Source organism: Pelodiscus sinensis, chromosome 12, assembly GCF_052426305.1.
Source record: "Pelodiscus sinensis isolate ZL-2025 chromosome 12, ASM5242630v1, whole genome shotgun sequence".
In the NCBI taxonomy this organism is placed as follows: domain Eukaryota; kingdom Metazoa; phylum Chordata; order Testudines; family Trionychidae; genus Pelodiscus; species Pelodiscus sinensis.
In genome coordinates this window covers 23576139-23603570 of record NC_143063.1, presented here as the reverse complement: position 1 = coordinate 23603570, position 27432 = coordinate 23576139, and the positions used below count along the sequence as shown (strand labels likewise).

General features: G+C 42.5%; 1 protein-coding gene across 9 annotated transcripts in view; it reads left to right on the top strand.

Annotated features, from left to right (window-relative positions):
- PHKB (phosphorylase kinase regulatory subunit beta) overlaps nucleotides 1-27432 on the top strand; it is a 238260-nt gene that overhangs the window by 106432 nt on the left and 104396 nt on the right. For all 9 annotated transcript variants that reach the window (XM_006121183.5, XM_089781466.1, XM_006121180.5 and 6 more), the window contains 5 exons: nucleotides 5657-5752; nucleotides 13555-13752; nucleotides 17142-17199; nucleotides 23801-23878; nucleotides 26413-26571. In XM_006121183.5, the coding sequence (XP_006121245.1) occupies nucleotides 5657-5752; nucleotides 13555-13752; nucleotides 17142-17199; nucleotides 23801-23878; nucleotides 26413-26571 (589 nt within the window). The remainder of the gene's footprint in view (nucleotides 1-5656; nucleotides 5753-13554; nucleotides 13753-17141; nucleotides 17200-23800; nucleotides 23879-26412; nucleotides 26572-27432) is intronic.

Genomic DNA, 27432 nt, shown 5'->3' with positions numbered 1-27432 from the left:
GCCCCTCAACTGATTGACCCTTTCTACTTGACAGTGTTAGGATCCATGCAATACCTATGGTAGACCACCTGGATCAGTCCACTGTACCTCTTTTGTGTGACATCTACTGGCTCTATCAGAGCATGAGGAAGAGGGGATAAATCTGGATCCACATGTATCCACATGTGATTTGTCTTCCTCGTAAGAGGAGGCAGTTGCCCCACATATGGCACTCTTGCCTGACAATCATAGGCAATATCAGGAGCTTCTGCAGAGAATGAAGAATGACCTAGATTCTACTAGAAGTCCAGAATACTCAATATCAGCACCTTGAGATGTTACAACCTCTTGGCCTGCCATTAGGAGGGGGTCAAGTGAATATCCCCTCACTTCCTGCTAAATGTGAGATTTGCAGGAGACCAACATTATGTGTGCGTACCCCCTTAACATGCAGGAGTATGGCTTTGTCTGTACAAATTTATTATCACCCAGCAAGTGTTACAAAGAGCTGCTTACCCTCATTCTCTGTGAGATTTCAGAGGCACCTTGATGCCCACAACCTTTCTCTACAGTAAATCTTTGGGGATATATGTCTAGAACCCTGAAAATCTATGGATATCCACTCCCATATCCATAGATATGTGCATGTTTGTAGAGCATGACAAGCACCCTGCCCCAACCACGCTCCTCTGTATGACCCTGCTCCCCAGCTCCTGGTGGGGTAAAGCTGGGCAAGCACCTCAACCATGCTCTTCTGTAGGAGCACCCCAATCCGGCTCAACACTAGGAGCTCCTAGTGGGGCGGAGTGGGACAAGCACCTTCCCTGAGCACACTCCTCTACCTTGGTACCAACTCTGTAGGAACACCTGTCAGGTAGAGCAGGACAAGCACCTCTAGGATGCACACCCACCCATACATATGCTCTTCCTGAGACTGTGGCACTAGGAGATCATTTGCTGTTGCTCTTCTCATACCCATTACCTATAGACAGACCTTAAGAGTTTCTTGGCATATTGATTGGAGGCCTGCATATGCAGCATGGAAGCCTTAGAGGGCTTGTCAGGATGCCTACTCGTCCACCAGAGGCCTTAGGCTCATGAAAAATGAGCTTAATGTCTGCATGGGAAAGATAGTTTGGGAGTCCACTGAATTTCCTAAGGATTGTGGGGTTTGGGAAGAGATGTATATGCCTCTAAAACAGGAGGCAGATGGGCTCACTTCAAACTGCTGCCCATGTAATGGGGCTTTCTGAGACACATTAACCTCTGTTCATCCCTCCACAAAAGCCAGAATAGATTTGCTAGTCATCTGACAAGTGTAAATTGGCAGCCTAAAAAGCAGGAGTGGGCTTTTTGCCCCTATGGAATGTGGCACAGCTTAAATGGACTAATAGTCTTCTAAGGGGAGAAGAAATCAGATTAGGTTTTTTTCTTTGCTAAAAGCAAATTTTTCCCCCAGTGCAAGTATTGAATGAGTTTTTGTATCTAAAGACGTGAATTCCATCTTCTAACCTAAACTTTCCTTAAATAATGAAGACCAAATAATGTTCAAACACAATTCTTTGAAATAAAAACGGCTAAATCTAGAAGCAATAAAGGACAAGGAATTTCTTAGACAGAATGCCATTTTTAGTTGTTGTGGTTAGTGGCTAGATACGATGGTGATGGATGTGTTAGATGTAATTAAAGATGAAGCAAAAAGGTGCTTTTGGGGGGGTGGGGTTTCAAGTAAGTAGATATACATATTTTTCTGTTACAGAAACTTTTCATACACTCTCAAGATTTGTTTTAAACTTCAACATGCAATGTCATATCTGACAATTGGTAACTACATCTTTCGTATACATCTCCTCTCTCTGCATGTGTTCATGTAGATGCAGACACCGACTTTTTTTTTAAATTATGATATTTATTTTTATTCCCTGAAGTCTTTCACACCATCAGCAGCTTAAGTGCAAAATCTTTCTGGAAGGGCTAGATAGCTTCATCTTTCCAAAGATCCTTCGGTCTGATGGTGTTAGTATAGTTGCAAGTGCATGCAGGTTTCTCTCAAGATGCCCAGCAGGATTTCACAAATTGACAGGAACACAGTTGAAAATGAAATATAGAAGCTGTCTCTTCTTGTGCATGACTTGATTTAAGGAATAAATGCAAAAATGTGCTGGTTATTTCCAAGATGAAAAGAAATATAAACTCAAGACACTGGTGTTCAAAATAGCATTATCTGATTATCCAAGTATACGAAGTATTTTCTCCATTTTAAGTACTCTATCATAGCTTTTAATTTAGTTAAAAAAACAAAAACAAAATGGGTGCTTGAAATCTTTTTCTCCTGTAGCTAAATGACTAGCTTTGCCAGTTCAACTCTCTCTTCCTGTCTGTTCAACTTGGCTTGCATATAGTTGTGAAAGGGACAGTTGGGTTAAAAACATCACAATTGTATTTTCAGATTCTATTTATCAGGAAGGTTTTTTTCCAATTGTGAAGTTTCAATTTATCTTCAGTTTCCTGCTAAGAGAATACTTTGAGTACATAGCAAAGTTGTTGCTATCATAGTGCTGTGATGTTCTTCTGCCACAGTTCAACATAAAGGCAGCTGCTACAATGTGTATTCTGAAGTCATTGGCTAAACTGAGCTCCAACAGTACCCACTGAAGTCAATAGAGCTACACTAATTTACACCAACTGAGGATCTGGACCTTGGAGCAAATATGTTCTGAATTGTTTTAATTAATGGATTACACTCGTGTATTAAGGTTGCATCTTTCTGACCACTATTCTACTAAAGATAGCTTGAATAAGCCTGTAGCAGGTGTGACAGGATCCTTCCCTTCCTTTCCATTTCCTCCCAATAAGACTCGACAACCAGAGCCACCCCTACCATAGGACAATTACTCATACTGAGGCTAGCCATGGGGCCTAGGGCAATCTGGGAGATTCCATCAGGGGACCGGCATGGGGCGGCAGCACGACTTGGCACTTGCATATTCACCAACAGTGGGAGGAGACACAGCAAGGAGAGGAATGCAGCAGCCTTCTCCACTCTGCTGACACTCCGTTGGGTCACTCTGCTTCACCATGGCAATTGACCTGGCCTCAGCCTGCTGCATTTCATTCCCCTGAGTGATACAGAACTCTGATAATGGTGGGGGGGGGGGGGGCAGGCTGCCACCTGTTTCCTCATGGCATCTAGCCTCCCCAGCAGGGTTGCCAGGTGTCCGGTACTCACTTGGACAGTCCTGTATGTTCGGCTCCTGCCCGGTAAAAAAAAATTCAGAGAATACTGGACACATGAGATGTCCTGTATTTTCTGAATTTTTCCCCAGCTAGGAGGTGAAAATGCTGGGCACCTAGCAACCCTACACACATTCAACCCCCTCCCCCACCCCATGCCCCGAGTCCCCCTCTGGCTCCCAACACCAGCCCCCATGCTTACCTGGTTTGCAAGGCTGCTGCCACAAAATGGCTGCTGGCCAAAAGACCTAGGGGAAGGTCTTTTTTTGCTCAACAACTTTGGTCCCTCCCCTCCCCCCCACTTTTTCCCCTCCCTTCAACAGAATTCTTTCCCGGTGCGTTTTGGTGTGCGGGGGTGTGGTTTGGTATTTTTGTTTCAACCATCTGGCAGTCCTACTCCCCAGTAATCCACCCAGTCATGTAGCTCGGGGGCGGGAGCTTTGAGCAAGAGTTACAGTGGGGGCAAGAGGGAGCAAATCATGGTGAGAGTTTGGGGGAAGGAATGAACGGGGCAGAGCAGGGGCAAAAAGAGGAGGGACATGAGGCAGAGAGGGATTTTGTCCTAGCTCCACACCCTCATCCTCTATGGATGGCACTACCAACAGCACTTCCTTTTGTCATGAAAAGGTTGACTATAACAGCCTATCCTTTTCTCTTGTATGGGAGAGGCTCACCAGTTGTGCCTCCCTTGTTATTGATCAGCCATCATTTTTTATTGATCTCATTAGATGGTTTCATGGAGCAAGGAAACCCTTGTGTGGGTCACATTTACAAGTTTGAATTACATTGGTGTTGAGTATTCAAACACTGGTAGGAGTGTTTCTAGACCAGATTAGCTACATGGTTTGGGTGAGAGATTGATATTTTGTTTTGATTTTGGGAGAGGGAGGAAAGACAAACATTTTTAAATCTCTTTAAAAAGGAAACTAAATGTTGGGATGTAAAAAATGGATATTTTCTGTTCCCATATGCATCAAAAAGCTTTGTCATCTCCCTTATGGAAATGCTGCTCACAGTCATGTGTCTGGTATTTAAATAAAGCTTTGTTATGACTTTTACTTACTGTTCTCTATCTTTGATAAAAGGAATGTTTCACTGAGATCTGTAGCAAATCATGTGAAAAAGTTATTTAAAAGGCTAAACTGTCAGTTTGTATCACAATACTAAGCTAGTACAATGATAAACTGGTATAGTATTATTATAGCAAACAGTTTTTTATAACAACAAATCAGTAATTGCCTTTTGATTCCTTTTATAAAAGGAAAATGATTTTTGAAATATCACTTGAAAGCAATGTGAAGGAAGAGGACACTGCTTATTTTAAAACAACCTCTTTTGCAAAGAACTGCTGCATATTGTAACATTCTTTTGGCAGCACTCTACAGAAGGACGAATATGACATGCTTAACAGTGCTGGTACCCAAAAATATTTCAAAATTTTCAATGGCTCATAAAGTAGCTTCTAAAAATCTCTCCTTCACATGTTGGTAGAAATGATTGAAATACCTTCTTTGTGCAATACACATTTCTTAGTAATAGTCACAGAATGTTGTTATATGTGCTATAGGAGTCTTTAGCATTGACAGCATGTTCTAGAAGAGGCAGTCATGTAGCCTTTCTTTTATTAAAAACAGTTGAAAAGTCTTCTAAGATAAACCAGCTGTGAATCTAAGGAGTAGATAAATTGATATTTATTTGTACATTTCACCTTGGAAAAATTCATTTGACTCAGGTCTTTTGACTCAGGTCCTTTTATCACTTCAATAAATATTTGTTGGAATGAAGGTTTTTGAGCTTTAATTCCATCATCTCATATAATTAAATCTGACAATATAAACAACGAGGTGAGTGAAGTCACAGGGAGTTCTGTCATTGTCTTCCCTTGGGCCATAGATTTTACCCTAAGGCCCCAGACTTATAGTCAGATACATTCTGGTGGACCTTTGGACTCAAAACTCAGCCCTAAGTGGCCCATGTTATTTGGTGGTAAACTCCATTTCATGTATTTGTCAAAAATTGAAATTAGTGAAATTATATTCCTCTTGTAAACCTTATATTTTACAACTTAAGATCCAAAAGTGACCATTAAATTTAAGTATTGGAATATTTGGGCCATGTGTAAGGAATGTTTTGTTTTGGGATCTTTCATTCAAGTGGAAGAGAGTGGGTTGTTCTCTCCAATTTTGGCTAAGGGTTGTTTTTTAAAGACCCTTTACCTTTTAACTTTAACCATTAAATCTGCTGCTTTCACCAGTCTTTTTTGAATTGTTACTGATTGTAATAGAAGATGTAATTAATGTTACCTTAGTTAAATAGTCCAAACAGTAGTTACTAGAAATGAAGAGGAAAGATTTTTGTGATCTTAGATTGTGCTCTTGCTATTAATTTCTGCCAACTCTATTTAATTTCTTTATTAATATTATGTTTCATATTCTATTTAAAGGGCTGCTCTTGGTCTGTTATATTTGTGGATCTTGATGCCCATAATCGAAACAGACAAACTCTCTGTTCATTGCTACCCCGAGAATCGAGATCTCATGTAAGTAGTTTGGTGGAATCCAGTTTAAAAGAATACTGAGAAAATAAATTGGTAGGACTTCTTAGCTTTATTACCATTTTAATATCCATTTTGATAAGATAGGAACTTGTTGGTTGGGAAGAAATTAGATTCTACTGTTTAAATATTACTGCAGAATAAGAGTCGTCTCTGCAATAGAATTATTATGGCCAACCTCTCTTTAACTTAATAATAATCAGAACAAGGTGAAAACAGCAAGCTAAATAATTTAAAACAAAAAAATCTGTTGGTCTATGAATAAGCTAGGTCAAGAGAGGCATTTAAAAGGCTTATGAGTCTCATGGATAGTGTGGTTATTTTCTTCCACTTTGTACTCTATATAGTGACTGGAATCTCTGCAATGTTAAAAGATTTTGTTTGTTTGTTTCATAGTAAAACCCAGTGCCTGAGATATTTGGCTTCTAATACAAATGAAATCCCATATTCAGATTATTAGAAAGTATATTCGGTTTGCTTTGTATTTGACTGCTTACACAGGGGAATTTCTGACATCTCTGGATTTACCACTTGTAAGCTTCCTCTGCTCCCTGTGGCTTCCTCCACTTTTGCTTCTTGCCACACCCTATAATCTCCAAGACCCTTCCCTCCTGTCAGGAATTGATGGCAGACTGCTCCCCCTTCTGTCCTTAGCTTCTTAGCTTTATAGAATCCCTGCCTGTTCCTCCCAGATAAGCATTGTTGCCTAAAGCCTCCGCCCAAGCTATTGCTTGATTTACACATAAAATTTCTGGAAATGCATTATACTGTAAGGTTCTGCCAACACATGACATAGAGAATGACAAAACCTTGTCAATGACTACATTGCTATGAACATGGTTTAAGGGGGGGAAGTTGTCTTCTAAGTTAGTGTTTCTCAACCTTTTTTTTTTTAATAAAGTACCCCCGTTTTCAGAAAAAATTGTAAGTACTCCCAGAGCCTAGTTTTCAGACACACAATTTTTTCTACTATTGCAACACAGTTGTTTAAACAACTTAATCGTAGCCGAGCAGACGATGAAATTTTTGGGTGTAAAAAGTACACAAATAATAAAGCTTTGTAAAAGGTAAAACAAAAATTCAGTTTTCTCCAAATTTCAGTTGTGTTGATGTACCCTCCAGACTTCTCTCGAGTACCCCAAGGGTACTCGTACTACTGGTTGAGAAATACTGTTCTAAGTCAACAAATGGTCTGATAGCACTTTATAGACTAACAAAACATGTAGAGGGTATCCTGAGCTTTCATGGGCACAGCTCACTTCTTCAGATGACTGGAGTTCTAAGTCATTTTATTACTGATGATTAAGATGGAAATTGTTCTCAGTCAGCTGCTGTGCTCTGGAAGGCATCTTTGTAACCACTGAGCTTTGAAGTTTTGTACTTGTCTCTTTGTAACTTTCAACTACCTTGCCTTTTACAGTCTGCCCCTTGTTGTGAGATTGTTGAGCTTTGAAACTTTGTAACTCTCATACACTTTGCTTTATAAGTTCAGAAACCTACTGTAAGCTTGGTGATTGTTGAGCCTTGCAACTTTGTAATCTTTGTAACTCTCAACCACTTTGCTTTTAACTTGCTGTAAGATGCATGCACCCTGGGGGTGGGAGGAGGATGTGTGGCACCACAGATCGGAGATCTCAAAGCTGTTGTCTGCTGGACTGTGCATGCGCGGCCGCCATCTTGCACGGTTCAGCTCCTGCCAGTTCCTCCTAACCGTCTTCGGGTGCATACGGAGAAACAGCTCCCTCTCTCGTTGTTCGTCAGAACCTAAAAGGAGAGAATTTCAACCTTTTTGTAAATATTATATTTCTTTAGTCTTCAATAGTTAGTTACTTAATAGTTTGTTCTTTTAAAAAAAAAGTTTTTTCTTCTTATAGTAGTTAGTAATTAAGACAGACACAATGCCTGGCTCCCCAGGCTTCAAGAAATGTGTGGCATGTAAAGACTCCATGCCTGTCTCAGATGGCCACTCCACCTGTATAAAATGTCTCGGTGAGGAGCACATCCCACAAAAGTGCACCCACTGTTTAAAACTGAGGGCCAGGGCTTGCAGAGATAGCGAAATGCATCTCAAGATGTTGTTTGACAAAAGCCCTTTGGCCGCAGTCCGAGCCTCCCATGCACCCACCCCACCTCGTACCAACCAAGGCGGCGTACAAGAAGAAGTTTCCATCACGTCCCGTTCTCTGCCACCTAGAGTGAGCACGACGGACCAGCCAGGGACCTCTGGGCTCACGGTCTCCCGCAAGGCGGAGAACCACAAACAGCCTCGTAGTGTGTCCACGTCTAGTTTATCAGACAGCTCGGCACACTGGCCCGAATGGGCTCCAGCGCCATCGGTGCCATCTCCTTCACAGCCGCTCCAAGCGCCACCGGCACCCACACTGACAGTCTCGGCACCGACTCCCTCAGCACCAGGAGCTACGGGCCCAACTTCATCATTGGCGCCGGCGGCCTCTGCACCGAGCGCTACGGCACCGCCTATAGCCTTGGCACTGTTGAATGCAGAGCCCACTGACACATCGGCATCGAAAACTACGGCACCGACTCTGCCTTAGGCACAGACAACTGCGGTACGAGCACCACCTCTCCCCAGGGCACCCTCTGGCTCAGCCTCTGCTAAATAGATACCTATGTGTGCGGAACGCAGTCCTCCACGCTCTCCATCATCTATGAGGTCAGTCTCATCTGCATCTCCTATCCAAGCCCACGGTAGATTCAGGGAGAGAACGCACAGACTATCTTCTCTGTCCCCAAGTCCTGGGCCAGAGGTTTTCTCGCCTGAGCCTCTTTCACCGCCCATATGCTCGCCTCGTGTATTCCGCGATCCTTCCCCCGCAAGATACCGAACTGACGCTGCTTCACCTCACCATCGACATCCTTATTATCGATATTACTCTCCATCTCCATCCTATTCCAGGAGGCACTCCAGGTCTCCGAGGTCTCTATCATATCATAGAAACTCGTACTACGGACATCGTTACTCACATCACCGTCATTACTCACCTTACCACGATGACAGATGGCGCTGACACTACACTTCCAGGGACGGATCTCTACGCTCACCTCCTCATTCTACAGCTAGATCGCTGTCACATTCTCCTCCACTGCCCCTGCCACCTAGGAGTTTATCCGTCTCCCCACGGTCAGACAGACCACCGACGCCTTCAGGGGTTCAGGCTACGACAGTGGAGACCGTTGATGTCAGCACTGGCCACCCCTCTGACACAGAGGACTCTCACCGCCAGTCCCCCACAGAGGTAGAATCATCATCCCCTGATGATGCGGTGTTTCACGGGGACTCTTCGCCTTCGGACGACATCAAGGATTTTCAGGAACTCTTCAAAAGGGTTGCCGAGAACCAGAACGTCCGGTTAGCAGAGGTGCAGCAGAAACAACACCATTTACTGAGGAATCTTCATCCTTCTCACTCCTCAAAAGTTGCCCTTCCATTGGACGCTGCCGTCCTCGAAATAGATGATGGCATTTGGCAAACACCCTCGATCCCACCCACCAACAAAAGGCAGACAAAAAGTTTTTTTGTTCCGGCCAACGGCATGTAGTTCTTACTTAACTACCTGCTTCCGAAGTCCTTGGTGCTTGATACTGCCCAACAGAGGTCCGAAGCACCCCACCATAAGATCACCCCAGGGGATAAGGACATCAAAAGGCTGGACCTATTTGGCAGAAAAGTTTACTCGTCCGCCACATTATCACTCTGTATGGTGAACTATTCGGCCTTGCTGGCAAATCACACCTTTGATAATGTCGCCAAACTTGTCCCCCTCCTCGACCACCTTCCAGACTCCAAATGCCAGATATTGAAAGCGGTGATACAGGAAAGTTTCACGTCCGCCCGTTTAGCTCTCCATATTGCACTGGACTCAGATGATACAGCAGCCCACACCATGGCCACATCCATCATGATGCGCAGGGCATCATGGCTCCACATAGCGGCAGCTCCAAAGGAAATCCAATCAAAAATCGAGGATTTGCCATTCGATCGGCAGAATTTGTTTGGGGACAAAACAGACCAGGTACTACACTCTGGCAAAGACACGCGCACTGCACTAAGGACTCCAGGTATGTACACTCCGCCCTTTAGACGGAGACGCTACACGCCATACCAGAGGCAGAGATAGCGCCTCTAAGCACAACCCCAGGGAAGGCAATATGAGACCCAAAGAGGTTGCCAACGCTCCCAGAGGCATCACCCACAAAACCAGAGACCAGCTCACCAACAGGCTTGACAGGAGTGTCGAGGGACTGTGAACCATCCAGTTGCTACCTACTCATCACGTCACCAAAGCGCTCTTCCTCCATCGTTTGAGGCCCTACCAACACCATTGGGCCATAATAACATCGGACCGATGGGTCATGCAGCTAATAACATCTGTCTGTCTGATTCCATTCCTATCACTCCCCCCCCACTACCACTTCCTTCCCTTTCCTCTTCAGGGACCCATCTCACAAGTCTCTTCTCGCTCATGAGGTAGATAATCTACTCAGTATGGGAGCAATAGAGAGGGTCCCAGAAGCCTTCCATGGCAGGGGCTTTTACTCCCACTATTTTCTGATGGAGGAAAAGTCAGGAGGGTGGAGGCCCATACTTGATCTTTGGCAACTGAATCGATACATACGCAAACAGCACTTCAAGATGGTAACATTACCAACAATCATACCATCCCTAGAACAGAATGATTAGTTTGCGTCCCTCGATCTGCAGGATGCCTATTTTCACATCGCCATCCATCCTGCACACAGGCGTTTCTTCTGCTTCCTGGTGGGCACAGCCCACTACCGATACAAGGTCCTTCCCTTTGGCCTATCCTCAGCCCCGAGGGTCTTCTCCAAAATGCTTATGGAAGTGGCAGCCTTTCTTCATCAATTAGGAATTATCATCTTTCCCTATCTAGACGATTGCCTCATCAGAGCACGCTTGTTCAAAGAAACCAAGTGGGCGGTTACCACAATGACGCTCGTGTTCGATACACTGGGGCTCATAATCAACACCCAGAAATCTTCACTGACTCCTCCACAGTCTATACAGTTCATAGGAGCTCATCTCGACTCCACAACAGCTCGAGCCTACTTACTTCAACAGATTTCAGTCCATTCAAGATCTAGCGCAAGTGATAAACACAAGCCCTACAGTACCTGTCCTCACGTGTCTACAACTTTAAGGACACGTGGCTTCCATGACGTATGTCGTAGCCAACGCGCGGCTCCACCTCTGCTGCCTCCAGCACTGGGTGTCCAGAATATACACACCAGGCAAACACAATGTGCACAGGACGGTAGTGGTTCCTGTCATGGTCAAATGATCTCTTATTTGGTGGACCATTTCTGGCAACGTGCGGGCTAGTATCCCCTTTCACAACCCAAGCTTCAGCTCACAACAGACGCTTCGTTACTGGGTTGGGAAGCACACATGCAAGGCAGCCAAGTTCAGGGACGGTGGTCTCCCGAGGAGTCCCTCCTCCACATAAATCTGTTGGAGTTACAGGCCGTCGCAAATGCCTGCAAGCACGTCCTTCCCCTCCTTCACAATCAAGTTGCAACAGTGTTCACGGACAACGCTACTGCCGTCTACTGCATAAACAAGCAGGGAGGAGCATGCTCTCACTCCCTGTGCACAGAGGCGATCCGTCTCTGGACCTTTTGCAACCAGCACGGTGTGACCATCACCACTGCCTGTTTACCAGGAAAGGACAATACCATGGCAGAGGCGTTGAGCAGAAGGTTCACTTGCCAGCACGAGTGAGATACATCCAAACATCATACATACCATCTTCACCAGGTGGTTGGACGCCTGTGCCACCCTTCCATCGATCTTTTTGTCACACAGTACAACACAAAACGTGCGTGGTATTGTTCACTAGCAGAAATCGGCCTACACTCAATAGGAGACACCGTCTTCTTCAGTTGGAAAGGGAGTCTACTTTATGTATTCCCTCCCATTCCATTAATAACGAGAGTATTGGAGAAGATGCTCCTAGACGAGGCAACGGTAATTCTAATAGTTCCATTCTGGCGTTGCCAGGTTTGGTTTCCTTAGCTGTATCAACTGTCTTCTCATCCCCTGTTCCATCTTCCGGACTGTCCAGATCTTCTGTCACAAGGTCACTGCCGAATACTGCACCCGCAACCACACCGCCTCGCCCTTCATGCCTGGCTGCTAGTTGGTTCAAACAAACAGAAATGAATTGTTCTCAAGATGTTAAGAATGTTCTCTTAAACAGCAGATAATCTTCCACACGAGTAACTTACCTGCACAAATGGCACAGATTCCAACAATGGTGCATGTCCATAAAGTGCCCTGCACCACTACCCCATTGCCTTCCATACTGGAATACATCCTACATCTTAAACAAGCTGGTCTCACCTTATCGCTCAAAGTCCACCTGACGGCTATTACAGCATTTCATCAACCAATTGACGGATTCACCCCGTTTTCTCACCCAACCACAAAGAGATTCTTGAAAGCCCTTATCAATCTCTTTCCCGAGCACAGGCGTCCTCCAGAACCCTGGAACTTAGAATTGGTCCTAGACACATTGATGCAACCTCCCTTTTAACCGTTAGCCACATGTGATTTCAATACCCTATCGATAAAAGTGATTTTTCTTGTGGCTATTACCTCTGCGAGGAGGGTAGGAGAATTGGCAGCCCTCTCAGCCAATCCAGCATACATTATTTTTACTCCTCAGGCGGTTATCCTTCGTCCCCAACCATCCTTTTTATCAAAGTTAATTCCGCCTTCCACGTAAACAAGCCCATTATATTGCCAGTCTTCTACCCAAAACCTCAGACCGCCAAGCAAGACTGCACTCTCTAGATGTTCATAGAGCCCTCGTGCTTTATATCAAGAGAACTAGGGAAACACGTAACTCTCAGCACTTGTTCATTTCCTTGGACGCTCACTCAAAGGGCTCCCCTCGTCATCTCCTGCATAGCCCGCTGCTACGAGCTAAGGAGTAAGCCAGTTCCTCAGACTATTACAGCCCACTCTATGAGAGAAGTAGCCTCTTCTGTGGCCTTCCTCAAAGGAGTTCCCCTGAAAGACATTTGCTGAGCGGCTACCTGGTCCTCAGACTTTACATTTGCTAAACACTATGCTTTTCAGAATATTCTTCTAACAGACGCAACCATAGCCTCCGCAGTGCTAGCCACGGCAGTAACCCACTAACTCTGAACCCGCCGCCTTCATCCAGGCTACTGCTGTGAAATCAACCACAGTGGAGCACCCACGGGGATACTACCCGAAGAAGAAGAATTTACTCACCTTGTGCAGTAACGATTGTTTCAAGGTGTGTGTTCCCATGGGTGCTCCACGACCCGCCCTCTTCCCCTCTTCGGAGTCTGTTCTTTCTGTCTTTCAGACGTCGACTCTTAGGAGGAACTGGCGGGAGCTGGACCACACAACAGAAAATGGCACGAAAAGCCGCAAGATGGCCACCGCACATGCGCGGTCCAGCAGACAACATCTTTGAGATCTCCGATCTGCAGCGCCGGGATGGGCCCGACACCCACAGTGGTGCACCCATGGGGACACACACCTCAAAGAACCATCGTTACTCTACAAGGTGAGTAGCTTCTTCTTTTTTTATTTTTAAATCTTTCTTGTATTATTTTCCAGAGTAGTAAAGTGAGAGCATCAGATCCATAATCTAAGAACATATTTTTTTCTTACATTCTTGTTTCAGATTTCATTGGATGGGTTAAGCTATCTTTGCTTATGAACGAAATGGTTTTTATAAGATATGAAGAGAAATTATTTTTTTTTCTAGAACACTGATGCAGCACTTCTACCCTGCATTAGTTATCCTGCATTTGCTGTGGATGATGATGCTTTGTACAGTCAAACACTTGATAAGATTGTTAGAAAACTGAAAGGAAAATATGGGTTCAAACGATTTTTGAGAGATGGTTACAGAACGTCACTGGAGGACAAAAATCGGCGTTACTATAAACCAGCAGAAATAAAGGTAATGGAATACACTAATGGAACACACAATATGCTTAGGATGTCCACTGTTCTTATATAGTTTTCTCATTTCAAGAATTTTAACTAGCTGTATAAGAGCATCTTTTAGGTTGACACTCATGAGACATAATCTGATCCTTGTGTATGTTTTTTTTCAACCAAATTCTTAAATGTTAATTTGGCAATGATAGGCTCCATAGGGTTTTCTAAAAGGAGGTTTGTTCTTACTGACAAAGCTACATTTGTCCTGCTTGTTGCACTCCATCTATAATGGATTCTTCTAGGCAACTACCATCTTTAAGTGAGTTAATAGCTTTATCATATGTCTTAATTTTTTCCAGTGATGTACCTACATGCTGAGAAATCAGGCTAATAGGACACAAAATCAGGCTTCCACGGGAGGCTAAAGAGTCCATATTACTAAGTCAGATATTTTTAAAATGTTTTCTCCCTGTAACCTTTCCATAGTGGGTACATGTGGCATATTGGGGGGGGGGGGGGTGTATGCATGTACATACAGTACATATATATGCACACTAACGGGTGAGGGTATTCTTTCATTTTATATAATATGAAAGCAACGTAGTTGGGCTATACTTTAAGGATGTTAAATATCGACTATTTGACTAATTGACTAGTCAATGCATTTTGCATTGACTATTCGATTAGTCGATAGGGTGAAAGTATCGCATGGAGCCCAGGATCAGCTAGGGAGTCCAGCTGATCCTGGGTTCCACGCAGCACTGTCACTTGGAAATGCTGCAAGGAGCCTGATACCCAGGTCCCTGCAGCGTTTCAAAGCAGCATCGCCGTGTGCAACCCAGGGTCAGTAGGGGTGTCCCCAGCTGATCACGGGCTCCGTGCAGAGCTGCCACACAAGTTTGACACGGGCTCCTCATGGAGTTTCAAAGCATTAGTGCCTCATGGAGACCAGGGTCAGTGGGAAAGCCCCCGCTGATCCAGGGCTCCACGCAGTGCTGCTGCTGCTTGGAAGTACCCTCTCTACTCTCTCCCTCCTTGCTGCCTCTTTCTGTCAGAGGCAGCAAGAGGGGGGGAAGTAACAACGGGAGGGGAAGCAACTAGTCAACTAGCGAGTTGACTGTCCGATAAGCTTATCGGACAGTCAACTAGTCCTTCACATACTACTCTACTTAGGGCTGTTATCGGCTGTTATAACGTATCTCTAGAAAAAATATAATCAAAATGCTTAAATAAATTTGTCTTTATAAGAATCTGAAAAGATCGTTATAAACTATGTCTCTCTGTCTTTAAAAAACAGAAGCAAAGTAATAATATTGTACAAATATCGATCACCATAATTTTGAATTACTTCTGGCCTTTGTGGTCTAATTCTGGTTTTACTTAAACTTTTAGGATTTATTTGATGTGGAGTCAGAACATTGTATTAGTTGTTCTAGATCATATTCTTTTCACAAGGTTGCAGTGAAAATATGAACTCCCGAGAATGAGAAAGTTTCAGTTGTTTAGCAGGAAACAAAAAACTGCAAAAACTTTGTGGTGTTAGTTTAAACAGCATTGTGCAATCCAGTAGACTGAAAATATGTTATGGTCTTTACACGTGGTGTTCTAAGAAAATGTTAAGTCAGCAGCTTAATCATTGATTGATTTATTTGGTGATAAATGTGCTTATATTTAAATTCAGTTATCAGCTGGTTTCACATAACAAATAGGCAAGTTATTTATCATTTAATTTAATTTCACAGCTGACTACAGTCTGAGACTATTAAAAACAGTTTCACTGTTTTTAAGTATTGCTGTATCAGTAAAGGTTGTCTGAATGAAAATTCAATTTTTCCTTTAAATACTTTCAGATGTGTCTTAATAAATAAAAAATATTTTGCTCAGAATATAATTTAGAGTATGTAATAGGGATGTTAAAGTGCGTTTAATTATATAATCATGTAACTGCTGAAACTGTCATGTAACTGGTTACATGTGGGGGTTGGGCATGTGGGAAGCCGGGGGGAGCCAGTGCACACAAGCTTTAAGATAGCACCCCATGAGCACTGGCTACCATCTACCCCTTCCACCTGTGCTGCTGCTGATACAGAGTGGTAGGCAGTTCCATGGAAGCTGGTACGCATGGGGAGCCAGTTTACAGGAAGTCCCCGACTTACGCGGATCCGACTTATGTCGGATCCGCACTTACGAACGGGGCTTTCTCGCCCCAGAGGTCGAGGTGGCGGATTGCTACCTGCGAGCTCCGGGGCGAGAAAGCCCCGTTCGTAAGCTGCTCCAGTGCCCCTGGTCTGCTGGAGACCGTCTCCAGCAGACCAGGGGCACCAGGCGGGTTCCCGCGCTTCTGAGGCTTTGCCAGAGCAAAGCCTCAGAAGCGCGGGGAACCGCTGCTGCTGCCGCTTCAGTCCCGGTGCCTGTGGTCTGCTGGGTACCGTCCCCAGCAGACCACAGGCACCGGGACTGAAGCGGCAGCAGCGGCGGTTCCCCGCGCCTCTGAGGCTTTGCTCTGGCAAAGCCTCAGAGGTGCAGGACCCCCTCGCGGCTGCGGCTTCAGTCCGGGTGCCTGTGGTCTGCTGGGGACCGTCCCCAGCAGACCACAGGCACCGGGACTGAAGCTGCAGCCGCGGCAGGGTCCCGCGCCTCTGAGACTTTGCCAGAGCAAAGCCTCAGAGGTGCGGCACCCCGCTGCCGCTGCGGCTCTGCTCCCCGTGTCCCTGGTCTGCTGGGGGGGGGGGGCGCGCAGCTAGTGTGCCCCCCCCCAGCAGACCAGGCTTTTGTTTTGGACCCTGGGGCAGAGCAGATGAGGTGCTGCTGGGTTGGTCCAGTAGCACCGAGGAGCGGCGCTACTGGAGCAACCCAGCAGCACCCCAGCTGCTCTGCCCCAGGCGTCCCCAAGTCAGCTTCTGCTGAAACTGACCAGCGCTGACTACAGGAAGCCCGAGGCAGAGTTGCTCTGCCCCGGGCTTCCTGGAATCAGCTGCTGATCAGTTTCAGCAGCAGCTGACTTGGGGACACCTGGGGTTCTTAAGTTGATTCTGTATGTAAGTCAGAACTGGCGGTCAGTTTCAGCAGCGGCTGAATCTGGACGCCAGTTCCGACTTACATACAGATTGAACTTAAGAACAAACGTACAGTCCCTATCTTGTACGTAACCCGGAGACTGCCTGTAAAAGCCTTAGCTTGTTGGTTAACTGTGTAAATGGTTACACTTCCACATCCCTATTATGAAAGTTTATTAATTATTGTTAAAAGCTCAATAAGCCTCATTAAATAAGAACTATGATATGTGTTTTAAAATGAAGAGCTAATATACTAAAAATATTTTGTAATATATTTTTAAACGAAGGATAAAATTATTTGAATGCATTTCTTTTAAACTAAATGTTGAATGTCTTTTTTTATTATTTTTAGCTGTTTGATGGGATTGAGTGTGAATTTCCTCTGTTTTTTATTTTCATGATGATTGATGGTAAGTTTGTCTCAACACTAGTGCTTGATAGAGATATTAGAGACTGGTTCTTAGAATACAGAAATGAAATTGTTTTCCTAGCCTACAAGAGTAAACTGTCTTTCAGTAATATAAATGTCTCATTGATAAGTTTGCTTCATGAGTCAAATGCAATGTATTATTTCATATATTGAACTGTTTCTTTGCATAAAAATCAAAGCTACAAGTAACAGTCACTTAATAATGATGCATAGTTCAAAGACACAGTACAGAACTCTAAAAATTCAGATCTGCTTCAGTCTTTAATTAAACCTGTGGGAGCTGGTTAGCCTTTCCCTCTCTAGGAGTCACCTCACTTAATCCATGTCTGAAGATGCGTCCCATTAACCTTCTTCCTTACACCTATCATCGATCATTCTTGCTTTCCATAGGCTACTAGGGATTCCACCATCACTTGTGATTCACTGTGGTGCCTGGCTATATTTGTTAGAATTTGGTACCGTGCATTTTCTCTTTTAAATTGCACCTGAGGTACACCAAACCCCAGTGTTTCCCATCAGTATTAGGTTTCAAAAGTCTCTGCTATAAAATGCAGTTAGGATGGTTGGTGTCTTCACCATCTTGTCACTCTAAAAATAAGTTCTTAATCTGCATGGAGAAAAATTGTTCTTTCCAAATTTCTTGTTTTCTGTAATATTAAATGCATGTTGTGATGAAAACAAACATGGGTTAACAATGAAAAGAGAAAGACCATGGAAGGCCAGAGTAATCTTCATCCAACTGCAACTCACGAAAATGTATATAATACCTTTTCCACTTATAAAAGAAACAAATGGAGAAAATCAATGATCAGAAAAAGCATTAGGCTGAAAGATATGGCACAAACAAGATTTTCAAATTTTAAACTTATTAAAACTTATTACACCATTTCCTGATACAGTGGTAGAAGCCATTGTGGGATAAAATATTGGTCAGAATTACCATCACCAAGAAAGTTTTACCATGTGGGAGGAAAAAAAAACTTAATCTCCTACTCCCCACACCTAAAGTTAATACAAAATTTGAAATATGTACAAAGAAACTAATAAAATTGGAAAGGTAAAATGAAATTCCTGAAGAAAGAATGAATTACCCCATCACACTGGTTCTGTGGAAGCAGTTTCTCATCACAAGATCCTCCCCTCCCCCATCTACAGAGGAAATTATTTAATTAGGAGTTCTCTGAGCTATGTGGCTTGATAGGAATACCTGTTGTGAAATGCATTCATTGTTAACAGATTCTTGCAGTCAGTTACTGATAATTTATTTTTTAAATCATATCAATGAAATTCTTCGGTGTACTTCTAAAATAAGAATGATACAGTTCCCAATAAATACACATATTGTGCACATCAACAATAATTAATTTTGGCTTAAAAAGTTTTGCTATTTATATCATGAAGTAATTCAGGTTTTTCAATATTTTACTCCTATACATGTCAGATTTTCTGTTGTGTGTCAGATGACAACTTTCTAATGTTTGAAATTGGGAGGAGTGAGATTCTGAAAATTATAGAGTCTGGAATTAGAAAATGCAAAACTATTAACATTAACAGGAGCTCTCTCTCTGATTTCCCATGTGTCACACCTCATTATTTATCCTTTAATGGATGCTATTTGGTACAAATGGCAAATGAATTTTCACATGCATCTTTGAGAGGATTTTTTTCCTAACAGTCTGGCAATAAAAATATTTTGGAAATAAATGCTGTCAAAATACAGTAAAACTCCAATTGTCTGACATCCAGTGGTCCGGCACTCCTGATAGTCCGACACCAACTGGAACCCAACAATTGGAGCTGCCCAGAGGTGGCGGCAGAGAGGGGTGAGAGGCAGGCAGCTGTTTAAGGCGGGTGGGGGAGGCGAACACTCCGCTTTGTTGCAGGGAGGTGGTGGAAGCCCCGTGCAACCGGCTTGCAAGCGGGGAAACTCAGCCGCTGACTTGTAAGTAGTGGCGGTGGAGAGGGGGCGAGAGGCAGGCAGCATTCCCCGATGAACCCCACCCATTTTAAACAGTTGCCTGCTTCTCGCCCCCTTGCCGCTGCCGCCGCTTGCAAGCCGGCTGCATGGGGCTTCCACTGCCTCCCCGCAACAAGGCAGAGGGTTCTCCCCTCCCCGCGCCGTTCCCCACTGACCCCTCCCCCCCACACAGTGCTGGTCCCGGGAGACCTGTCACAGCACCCTGCCGGAGTACCTCCTAATACTCCGGCATATCTGATAATCTGGCACCTCCTGTTTCCCAAGGGTGCCTGATTATCGGAAGTCTACTGTATTCCATTTCTTTGTCCTGACAACATAGTGTTCCAAAGTATGTTGATGAGGTCATTGTTATATACTTTCAATGTGGGTGGGATTTTTTTGCAAATTCTTTTTCCTTGTACAAATCTTCACCTGCTGAAATTTGCAGTTTTGTTTTCTATTGCATTTATTTCTTCTTAGTCATTCTTAAATATTCTATAGTGAAACCTTTGTTATCTGGCACTCTGTTAACCAGAAAACTTTGTGAACCAGCATTGCCCCCAAACACAGTACTGTCACATCTTCAGGCACACAGGCCTGGCTTGGTTTACCATGATTGGCTTAACAGTTTTTATTTAAGAAGTACTAATTATCTTTAACTCAAAATAGAAATGTGAGACCAACTGACTCACACTACAAAACTACAAATATTAAAAACTTGAGTTTTACTATTATTGTCCATTGGTTTTTCCTAGGTTGATGGGACCCTCAGATAACCAGAATTTTTAGATAACTGGAACATCCTAATCCCCGAGCGTGCCAGAGAACACAGATTTTACTATATATACTTAGGAATATTCCAAAATATATGGAAATATATTTTCTAATATATTTTCTTTCCCTTAAGAATTGTAAAATGGGGTGAAAAGGAAAAAAAAGCTTTCTTAATAGTACACTTAAAGAATATGAAGATTAAGTTTAAACTTCTGTTCCAAGTCCTGATATAATTGGAATGGCCAGTTAATTGTGTATTGGAATGCTTAAAACACACCGTGATGAAATTTTTTGAGTTCAGGAAAGTGTGAATTAATAACTTTATAATGTTTATATGTTTAATGAAAATATATTTACATTTTATCAAAGCATCTTACAATTGGATAATTGGACAAATCATAGAGTGGAGAAAGGGATTGGGCTAGACAAGCCAGTTTCATTATTGGGAATTGTCATACCTGTTTTCTGCTATTTCTCAGTTATTTTTTGAAAACAACAGAAAGCCTTCACAATGAGAGTATAAGGAGAACCCGATGGCAGAACAGAGGAGCATATATAGTATGTTATGGCAATTTGATAATTGCCTGTTAATATTCATCAAGAGAATCATCTTTAGAGCTCCAGAGTAGCACTGGAGTATATTAAAAGAGTTTAGCACATCCCTAATTCCCTCTGCTTTTTCTATCTGGTAAACTGCCTCCGAGCCCCTTCAAGACACCATTTTACCCCTTCCATGTTAAGGTTAGTTGATTCTGTGCTGGGTTTGGTCACACAGAACTCCTAGAGACTGTCATGCGACAGGCTGATTATACCACAGAGCCCACCTACCTGTCCTCTGGGGCACTCCACTACCTTGTCTTGCTGAGCCAGAACTTCTGGCTCCCATAGCAAAGGCACAAAGTTGGGGGTTACAGCCCACAGCAGAGCAACACAAGACACAGAGAGCATTTCACTTACAGCGACTTGACACAATACCCAGGTGCACATCCCGAGTGAGACCAGAATTCCACGTAAGTCCATCTTATTCTGCATAAAAATTTTATACAGAGCAAGCTCATAAGTTGTTTGCTCCCTTTATCAATGAAAAAGAGAGAGATGCATAGCTATTGTCTTTTCTTTCCCAGGTAACAGTTATTCACACTGGGTTTAATAATAAAAAAAAATATTTTATTAAATATAAAAAGTAGGATTTGAGCATGGCTACAGAGCCTTTAGATAAACAAACTGAAGTAGCCCATTAGCAACTTTCTCAAAGTGAGCCAAAGGCCTACTTTGAGAAATACTGATTTAAGTGGCTGCAAGTGATAACAGAAGGAGCAGAGTAAGTTACTAAGCAAAATAAAATAAAACATGCCAGGCTAAGCATAATACTCAAAGAAATGTGTTACATGCAGTTTCTTATTCTAATAGTAGTTCCAGTCATCTTTTTTCACAAGCTAGGCAGCCTCCTAGCTTGGGCTCAGTTCTTTCTCCAGTTCCAACAGTCATCTTGGTGTTGTGCAGGGTGGTGTCTTGGCACCTGCCAACTCCCTATTGTCTGGTTCACTGCCTATAAATAGATGTTGCCCAAGGCAGGAATCCTTTGTGTTCAGCTTCAACCCTTTCACGTCGCCATGGAAAATTACCACATCCAAAATGAGTTCCAGCATCCGGTGACCTAGCCACATATTTGGCAGAACCAATCCAAGTCCAGGCTTAACTGAAGAACAAGGCTATTCACAGAACATTGTCTTGAGCAAGGTCTCTCAAAGATGTGCAGTAACTTGGCACCACAACTGCTTAATGAGCACTGCCCAACCCGAAGCTCTGGGCTCCACCCATAGAGCTGCCTGGCTGGGGGAGGGGCAATTCTCCCTCAGCTGCAGCAGCAGCAGCAACAGCAATTGCTTCCTGCTGAGGACAGAGCAGTGAATCTCTCCCAGCCAGTAGGAACATGTCCCCTCCCCCAGGCAGCCAGGTTTACCTGTGGAGATTTGAGCCCCTGACTGGGCAGGGTTCATTAAGCAGCTGTGGGAACATGCTACCATGTAGCTTATGGGGAACCTTGGTCTTAAGTACTTTTAAGTTCCTTGTGTACTATTAATGGCCATCATTAGAACATCTAGATATGTAAACAGACTTACACTTCATATTTCTTCATATACTTCAGATACAGGAATTATACATGCACACAAATAGAATATAGACATTCAGTGGATTACAAGCTTTTCATAAAGCATTTTCAAGTTAGGAATATTCATGTTCCAAAATATATTTCCATAACACTATGGAGGTGCAACATCTCACATTCCTCCTAACTTTGCTCTTGGTATTGAAGATACTGTGCCTGTATACAATTTTTTGCATGGGATTTTCAAAGGGGAATTATAGGTTTTAGGCACTTAAGATCTATTGAAATTCAGTGGCAGTTGGGCACATAATTTTCAGGTATCAGAAAAGTCCAGTCTGAAGACCTAGAGCTTGCTCAGGAAAGATGGGATTGCTCAGAACACAATATAAAGTCTACTTCAAGAATACTTGCTCTCTAGCTTTATTATAGGTTGGACTTCCCTGGTCTGGCACCCTCAGGACCTGATGAGGGATTTTGCCGGACCAAGGAAAGTCATTTCTGCCCCCCTGTTGCTAAGCTCCTCCCTAGCCAGCCTCACTGCCAGCTTCCCAGCTGGCTTCCCGCTGCCATTGGCTCTCAACACAGGGCTCCCATACCCATTATGGCAGCCCCATCACCACAAGCACGGTCCTTCTGCCAGGCTTCTGGCCCCACGGAGCAGCCCTCTGGTAGAGTCCAGGTACACTCCTGGATGGCAGCCCGCTTGAGCTTCACCCTCATTGGGCAGACCCGCTGCCTCCCAGCTCACCAGGCACCTCTCTGCCAGATGGAAGCAGGACTGCCAGGCTCTTTGCTGTGCCACTCAGCAGCCCCACTCCTTAGTTCCTGACCCTACCACCAGGCAGCCCCGCAGTTAGGCTCCCGGCCCAACTGGGCAGTCCACTTCATCCCAGTCCCACTGCACAGGTGCGCTGCTGGGTGGCCCTGCTGCCATGTCCCTGGCCCTACCACTGGGCAACTCCACTGCCTCCCCATCTCGCTGGGCAGTTTTGCTGGTAGGCAGCAGCCCCACTGCTGGGCTCCAGCCTGCTGGGCAGCCCCACTGCCTCTTGGCCTCCCTGCACCTCCTGATGGCAGTGTTGCCACCAGGCAGCAGCCCTGTTACTGGGCTTTTGGTTTCGCTGCCACAGGGCAGCCCTTACTAGATTCCAGCCTTCTGCTGGGCTCTCACCTACCAGCACTTCATGGGACTCTCTGGTCCTAGAACAGTTAAGAGAGAGGTTTAACCTGTATTATGTTGCTCTTATGATGTTTACGTTAAATGTGTGGTTGTCTTATTCCAATTTTTAGTGGACACGTACCATTTAAAAAAAATTACATCTGGCGCTTCCAACTTCCTTCTTGGCATATATACCATAGCAACTTTAATATTATCTTCACTAGTATCTTGCTCTTAGCCCTTGTCTGTGAGGAAAAAATGGCACTCATACTGAATGGGGTGCCTATTTCTGTAGGTTATAATGATATAACTGTATTGGTTTAATTCATAACTTAGGTGGGGGAGAGGGGCCTTTTCTACATAGACAAGGCCTTAGAGTGCTCCCTTGCTCCCAAGGATTGAAACATAATGGCAGACCATCATGGGGACTCTTTCTTTGTTACTTCCCTGTGCTATATTCATTCTGCAGATAACTCATTAGAGTCCAATTATCAAGGGTGTCAGTATATACCTTTTTATCATCACCAAATCCACATGTAAAAAAGTATTTCATTAATTGAATTTTAATTGGTTACTTGTAGGAATTTTTAGAGGAAATTCTGAACAAGTAAAGGAGTATCAGCAGCTTCTGGATCCTTTGCTTCAACAGTCAGTTGAAGGTAATGTATAATAGTTTCAAGGCACTGTAGGTTCCTTTGAGTTATCTTAACTTATAAAAAGTGTACTTCTATTTTATACATTTTAGTGGAAATACTGTAGCAGATCAAAGCAGCAAGAAGCGAATATGTGAGAGGAATGTTTCACTGTAAATATTAATAGAAAACCTAATTCATTTCTTCTATAAAATCACATCTGAACAGAAAGGAGTTCAATATCTGGAAAAAGAAATGATGGTAGTTTACAATATGATTTCTAAATAAACCCCTCATTTAAATCATTTCATTCCTTAGAGATTATAGTGACTACACTTGGAAATTTTATTCACTAATATTCCCAGTATCAGAATATACCACTCTTCATACAAATATATGTAAATCTTTTAAGCATTCATTGGTTCTCAGCTTTAACAGCAGTGGGCCTTAAAAATTGTTCAGTAGTTGGATATAATACAGTTTGTATTTTTGACCTAGCCTTCTGTGAAAATAACAGTATTTTAGAATTGATTTTAATGTTATGTCTTCTAAATCACTTGTACTATAGTTTTAGTGGAACTGATGTATTATAAAGTAGACAGGTGGACTAAATTGGTGGCTCTACACAATGAATAAAGAGGCCACAGATGAAATGAGAATGACAAATAGATCCCAATAGAGTTTAAAATATTGATAGTCCAAGCCTAAAATTTTGAGTTTTGTTGAATATGTTTTGTTAATATTCAGTGGCAGTATCATAATTAATTAGGTGAATCCAAGGTGCAATTATTGCTAGTTGATAACTTTTGTTTTTGTCTATACAACTAGTAATATGCAAGAATCTTCTAGTCTTTCTTTTTAACTGAGTCATTTGCTCATGGGAATTTAAGAATTGTTGTACCACATCAGACCACAATGCAAGTCTTGTTACCTTATTGATCATCATCTTTTCCAGATCATTAATTTATATCTTGAGCAATACAATCTTAAGGGAGAATCTTATGGTGCTGAAGTGTTAACCTTTTTTCATCACCATTTATAAGATGGCAAAATTTGCAGATGATGCAAAATTATTCAAGATAGTGAAGTCACAGGCAGACCGTGAAGAGATACAGAAGAGTCTCTCAAAACTAGGTGACTGAGCAACAAAATGGCAGATGAAATTCAGTGTTGATAAATGAAAAGTAATGCACACTGGAAAACATAATTTTAACTATCCAAATAAAATGATGGTTTCTTAATCAGCTGTTACCACTCAAGAAAGACATCTTAGAGTCACTGTAGATAGTTCTTTGAAAACATCCACTCAGTGTGCAGTGGCAGTCAAAAAAACCAAATTTTGGTAATAATTAAGTAAGGGTTTGATAATAAAACAGAAAATATCATGGTGTCTCTGTATAATTACATGGTATGCCCACATCTGGAACACTGTGTGTATATGTGGTTGCTTCATCTCCAAAAAAGATGTACTGGACTGGGAAAGGTTCAGTAAAGGGCAACAAAAATGATTAGGGTTATGGAATGGCTTCTCTATGAGGAGCTGGGACTTTTCAACTTGGAAATGAGATGATTAAGGGGGAATATGATTGAGGTATATAAAATCATGACTAGCATAGAGAAAGTAGATAAGGAAGTACTATTGATCCCTTCTCATAATGTAATAATTAGGGGTCACCACATGAAATTAACAGGCAGCTGGTATAAAACAAACAAACGGAAGTATTTCTTCATACAACATACAATCTTGTGTGGAACTCTTAGCCCGATGATGTTGTGACTAATAGTTTTCCAAAAAAGAACTAGATAAATTCATCGAGGATAGGTCCATCAGTTATTAGCTAGAATGAACAGGGATATTATCCCTAACCTCAGTTTGCCAGAAGCTGGGAATGAACAACAGGGAATGGATCACTTGATGATTACCTGTTCCGTTCATTCCCTCTGGGACACCAGGTACTGATCACTGTTGGAAGACAAAATACTGGGTTAGATGGGACTTTGGTCTCACCCATTATGGTCATTCGTATACAATTTTATACAACTTAAAGCAGATTTTTTTATTAAATTTTTAACTTTTCATATATGTTCACTGCAAACTTAAAATGTACATGATTTATTATAAAACTTTTTCACATTGAAAAAATCTGCTTACCTTAATGATTTTCCCTCACAAAATTGGATCTAATTTTGAGTTTGTAAAGAAAGGCAAAAAGGCTCTTTATTTTCAAGTTACTTTGATTGTGACTACTTGGCTCACTTCTAGGCAGCATACATTTTTTTCTGCTATCTATAAATAAATGGGCTTAATAGAATATTAAACAGACAGTACATTTGTTCAGTACAGAAATCATATGAAAATGATGTTCAGTCATAAATAAAGTACTTGTTAATACCATCTTCAGTCTGTATTGATTGTTGCTTGGAAGGATAATACAATGCTGGCAACCTTTCAGTTCAAACAGATTATCAGTCCATATTTTATCCACTTTAAACTCATTTCAGTTTTATAGGGGAAATAGTGTGATTTATTTACTTCATGAATTTATTTTAAAATTATACAGGATATCCTGTTGTACCCAAATATTATTATGTGCCAGCTGACTTCGTTGAATTAGAAAAGAAAAATCCTGGTAGTCAGAAACGATTTCCTAGCAACAGTGGATGTGATGGAAAGCTTTTCTTGTGGGGACAGGCACTGTACATCATTGCAAAACTCCTAGGTGAGTAGAACTGGATAAAACTAGATTTAAACCATGTTTATCACACATCTGAATGTTAGCAATTAAACCTGTATTTCTTGTCACCATTTTTCTTAAACCAGTATACATATTCAGATTTAAGTTTTGAATGACTGGGTATTGTGTGTGTGTGTGTGTGTGTGTGTGTGTGTGTGTGTGTGTGTGTGTGTGTGTGTGTGTGTGTGTGTGTGTAAAAATAATTAAAAATCAATCACTACTCATACTTTGATAGATATGTGTAATTAAGTTCTGGAATAGCCTTTCAATGGGAGTAATAGGGACCAAAAAAAAAAAAAAACCAACCCCTTAATGGCTTCAAGACCAAGTTTGATAAGTTTATGGAGGGAATAATATGATGAGACTATCTACTACTGCAGTGTTCCTTTGTCTCATGTTACTTCATGTGTGAAACACTGTTGGCTTCAAAAGTTTCAGGCTTTCCTGTCCTCTTCAATACAGTTTCCCATCATTCAGTCATTAACCTTTGCTTTCACTCCCTTGACAGCTTTATAAAATATCCTACTCCATTAAAATTATGTTCCATACCAAGAATGCCTATAGTAAAATTTGAAGGTTGTACAATTAAGTGCTCAAGCTATGAAATGCCAGATTTAAGGCTTAATATGCCAATGCCTGGCCTAACCTCCAAACTGTTGAGGTTAGGTTACCACTGAGACTTACATAATGATTAGACTAATTAGTCATTTTCAGTAAGATTGAGAAAGTTGTCACTCCTGATAAATCGACTGGAATAAAAAGTCAAGGATCCCACAAGTGAATAAAGTGTGGTAATAAAATAAGGGAGGGTTATTTATGAAAATGAAATTCATATCAACTTTCAAA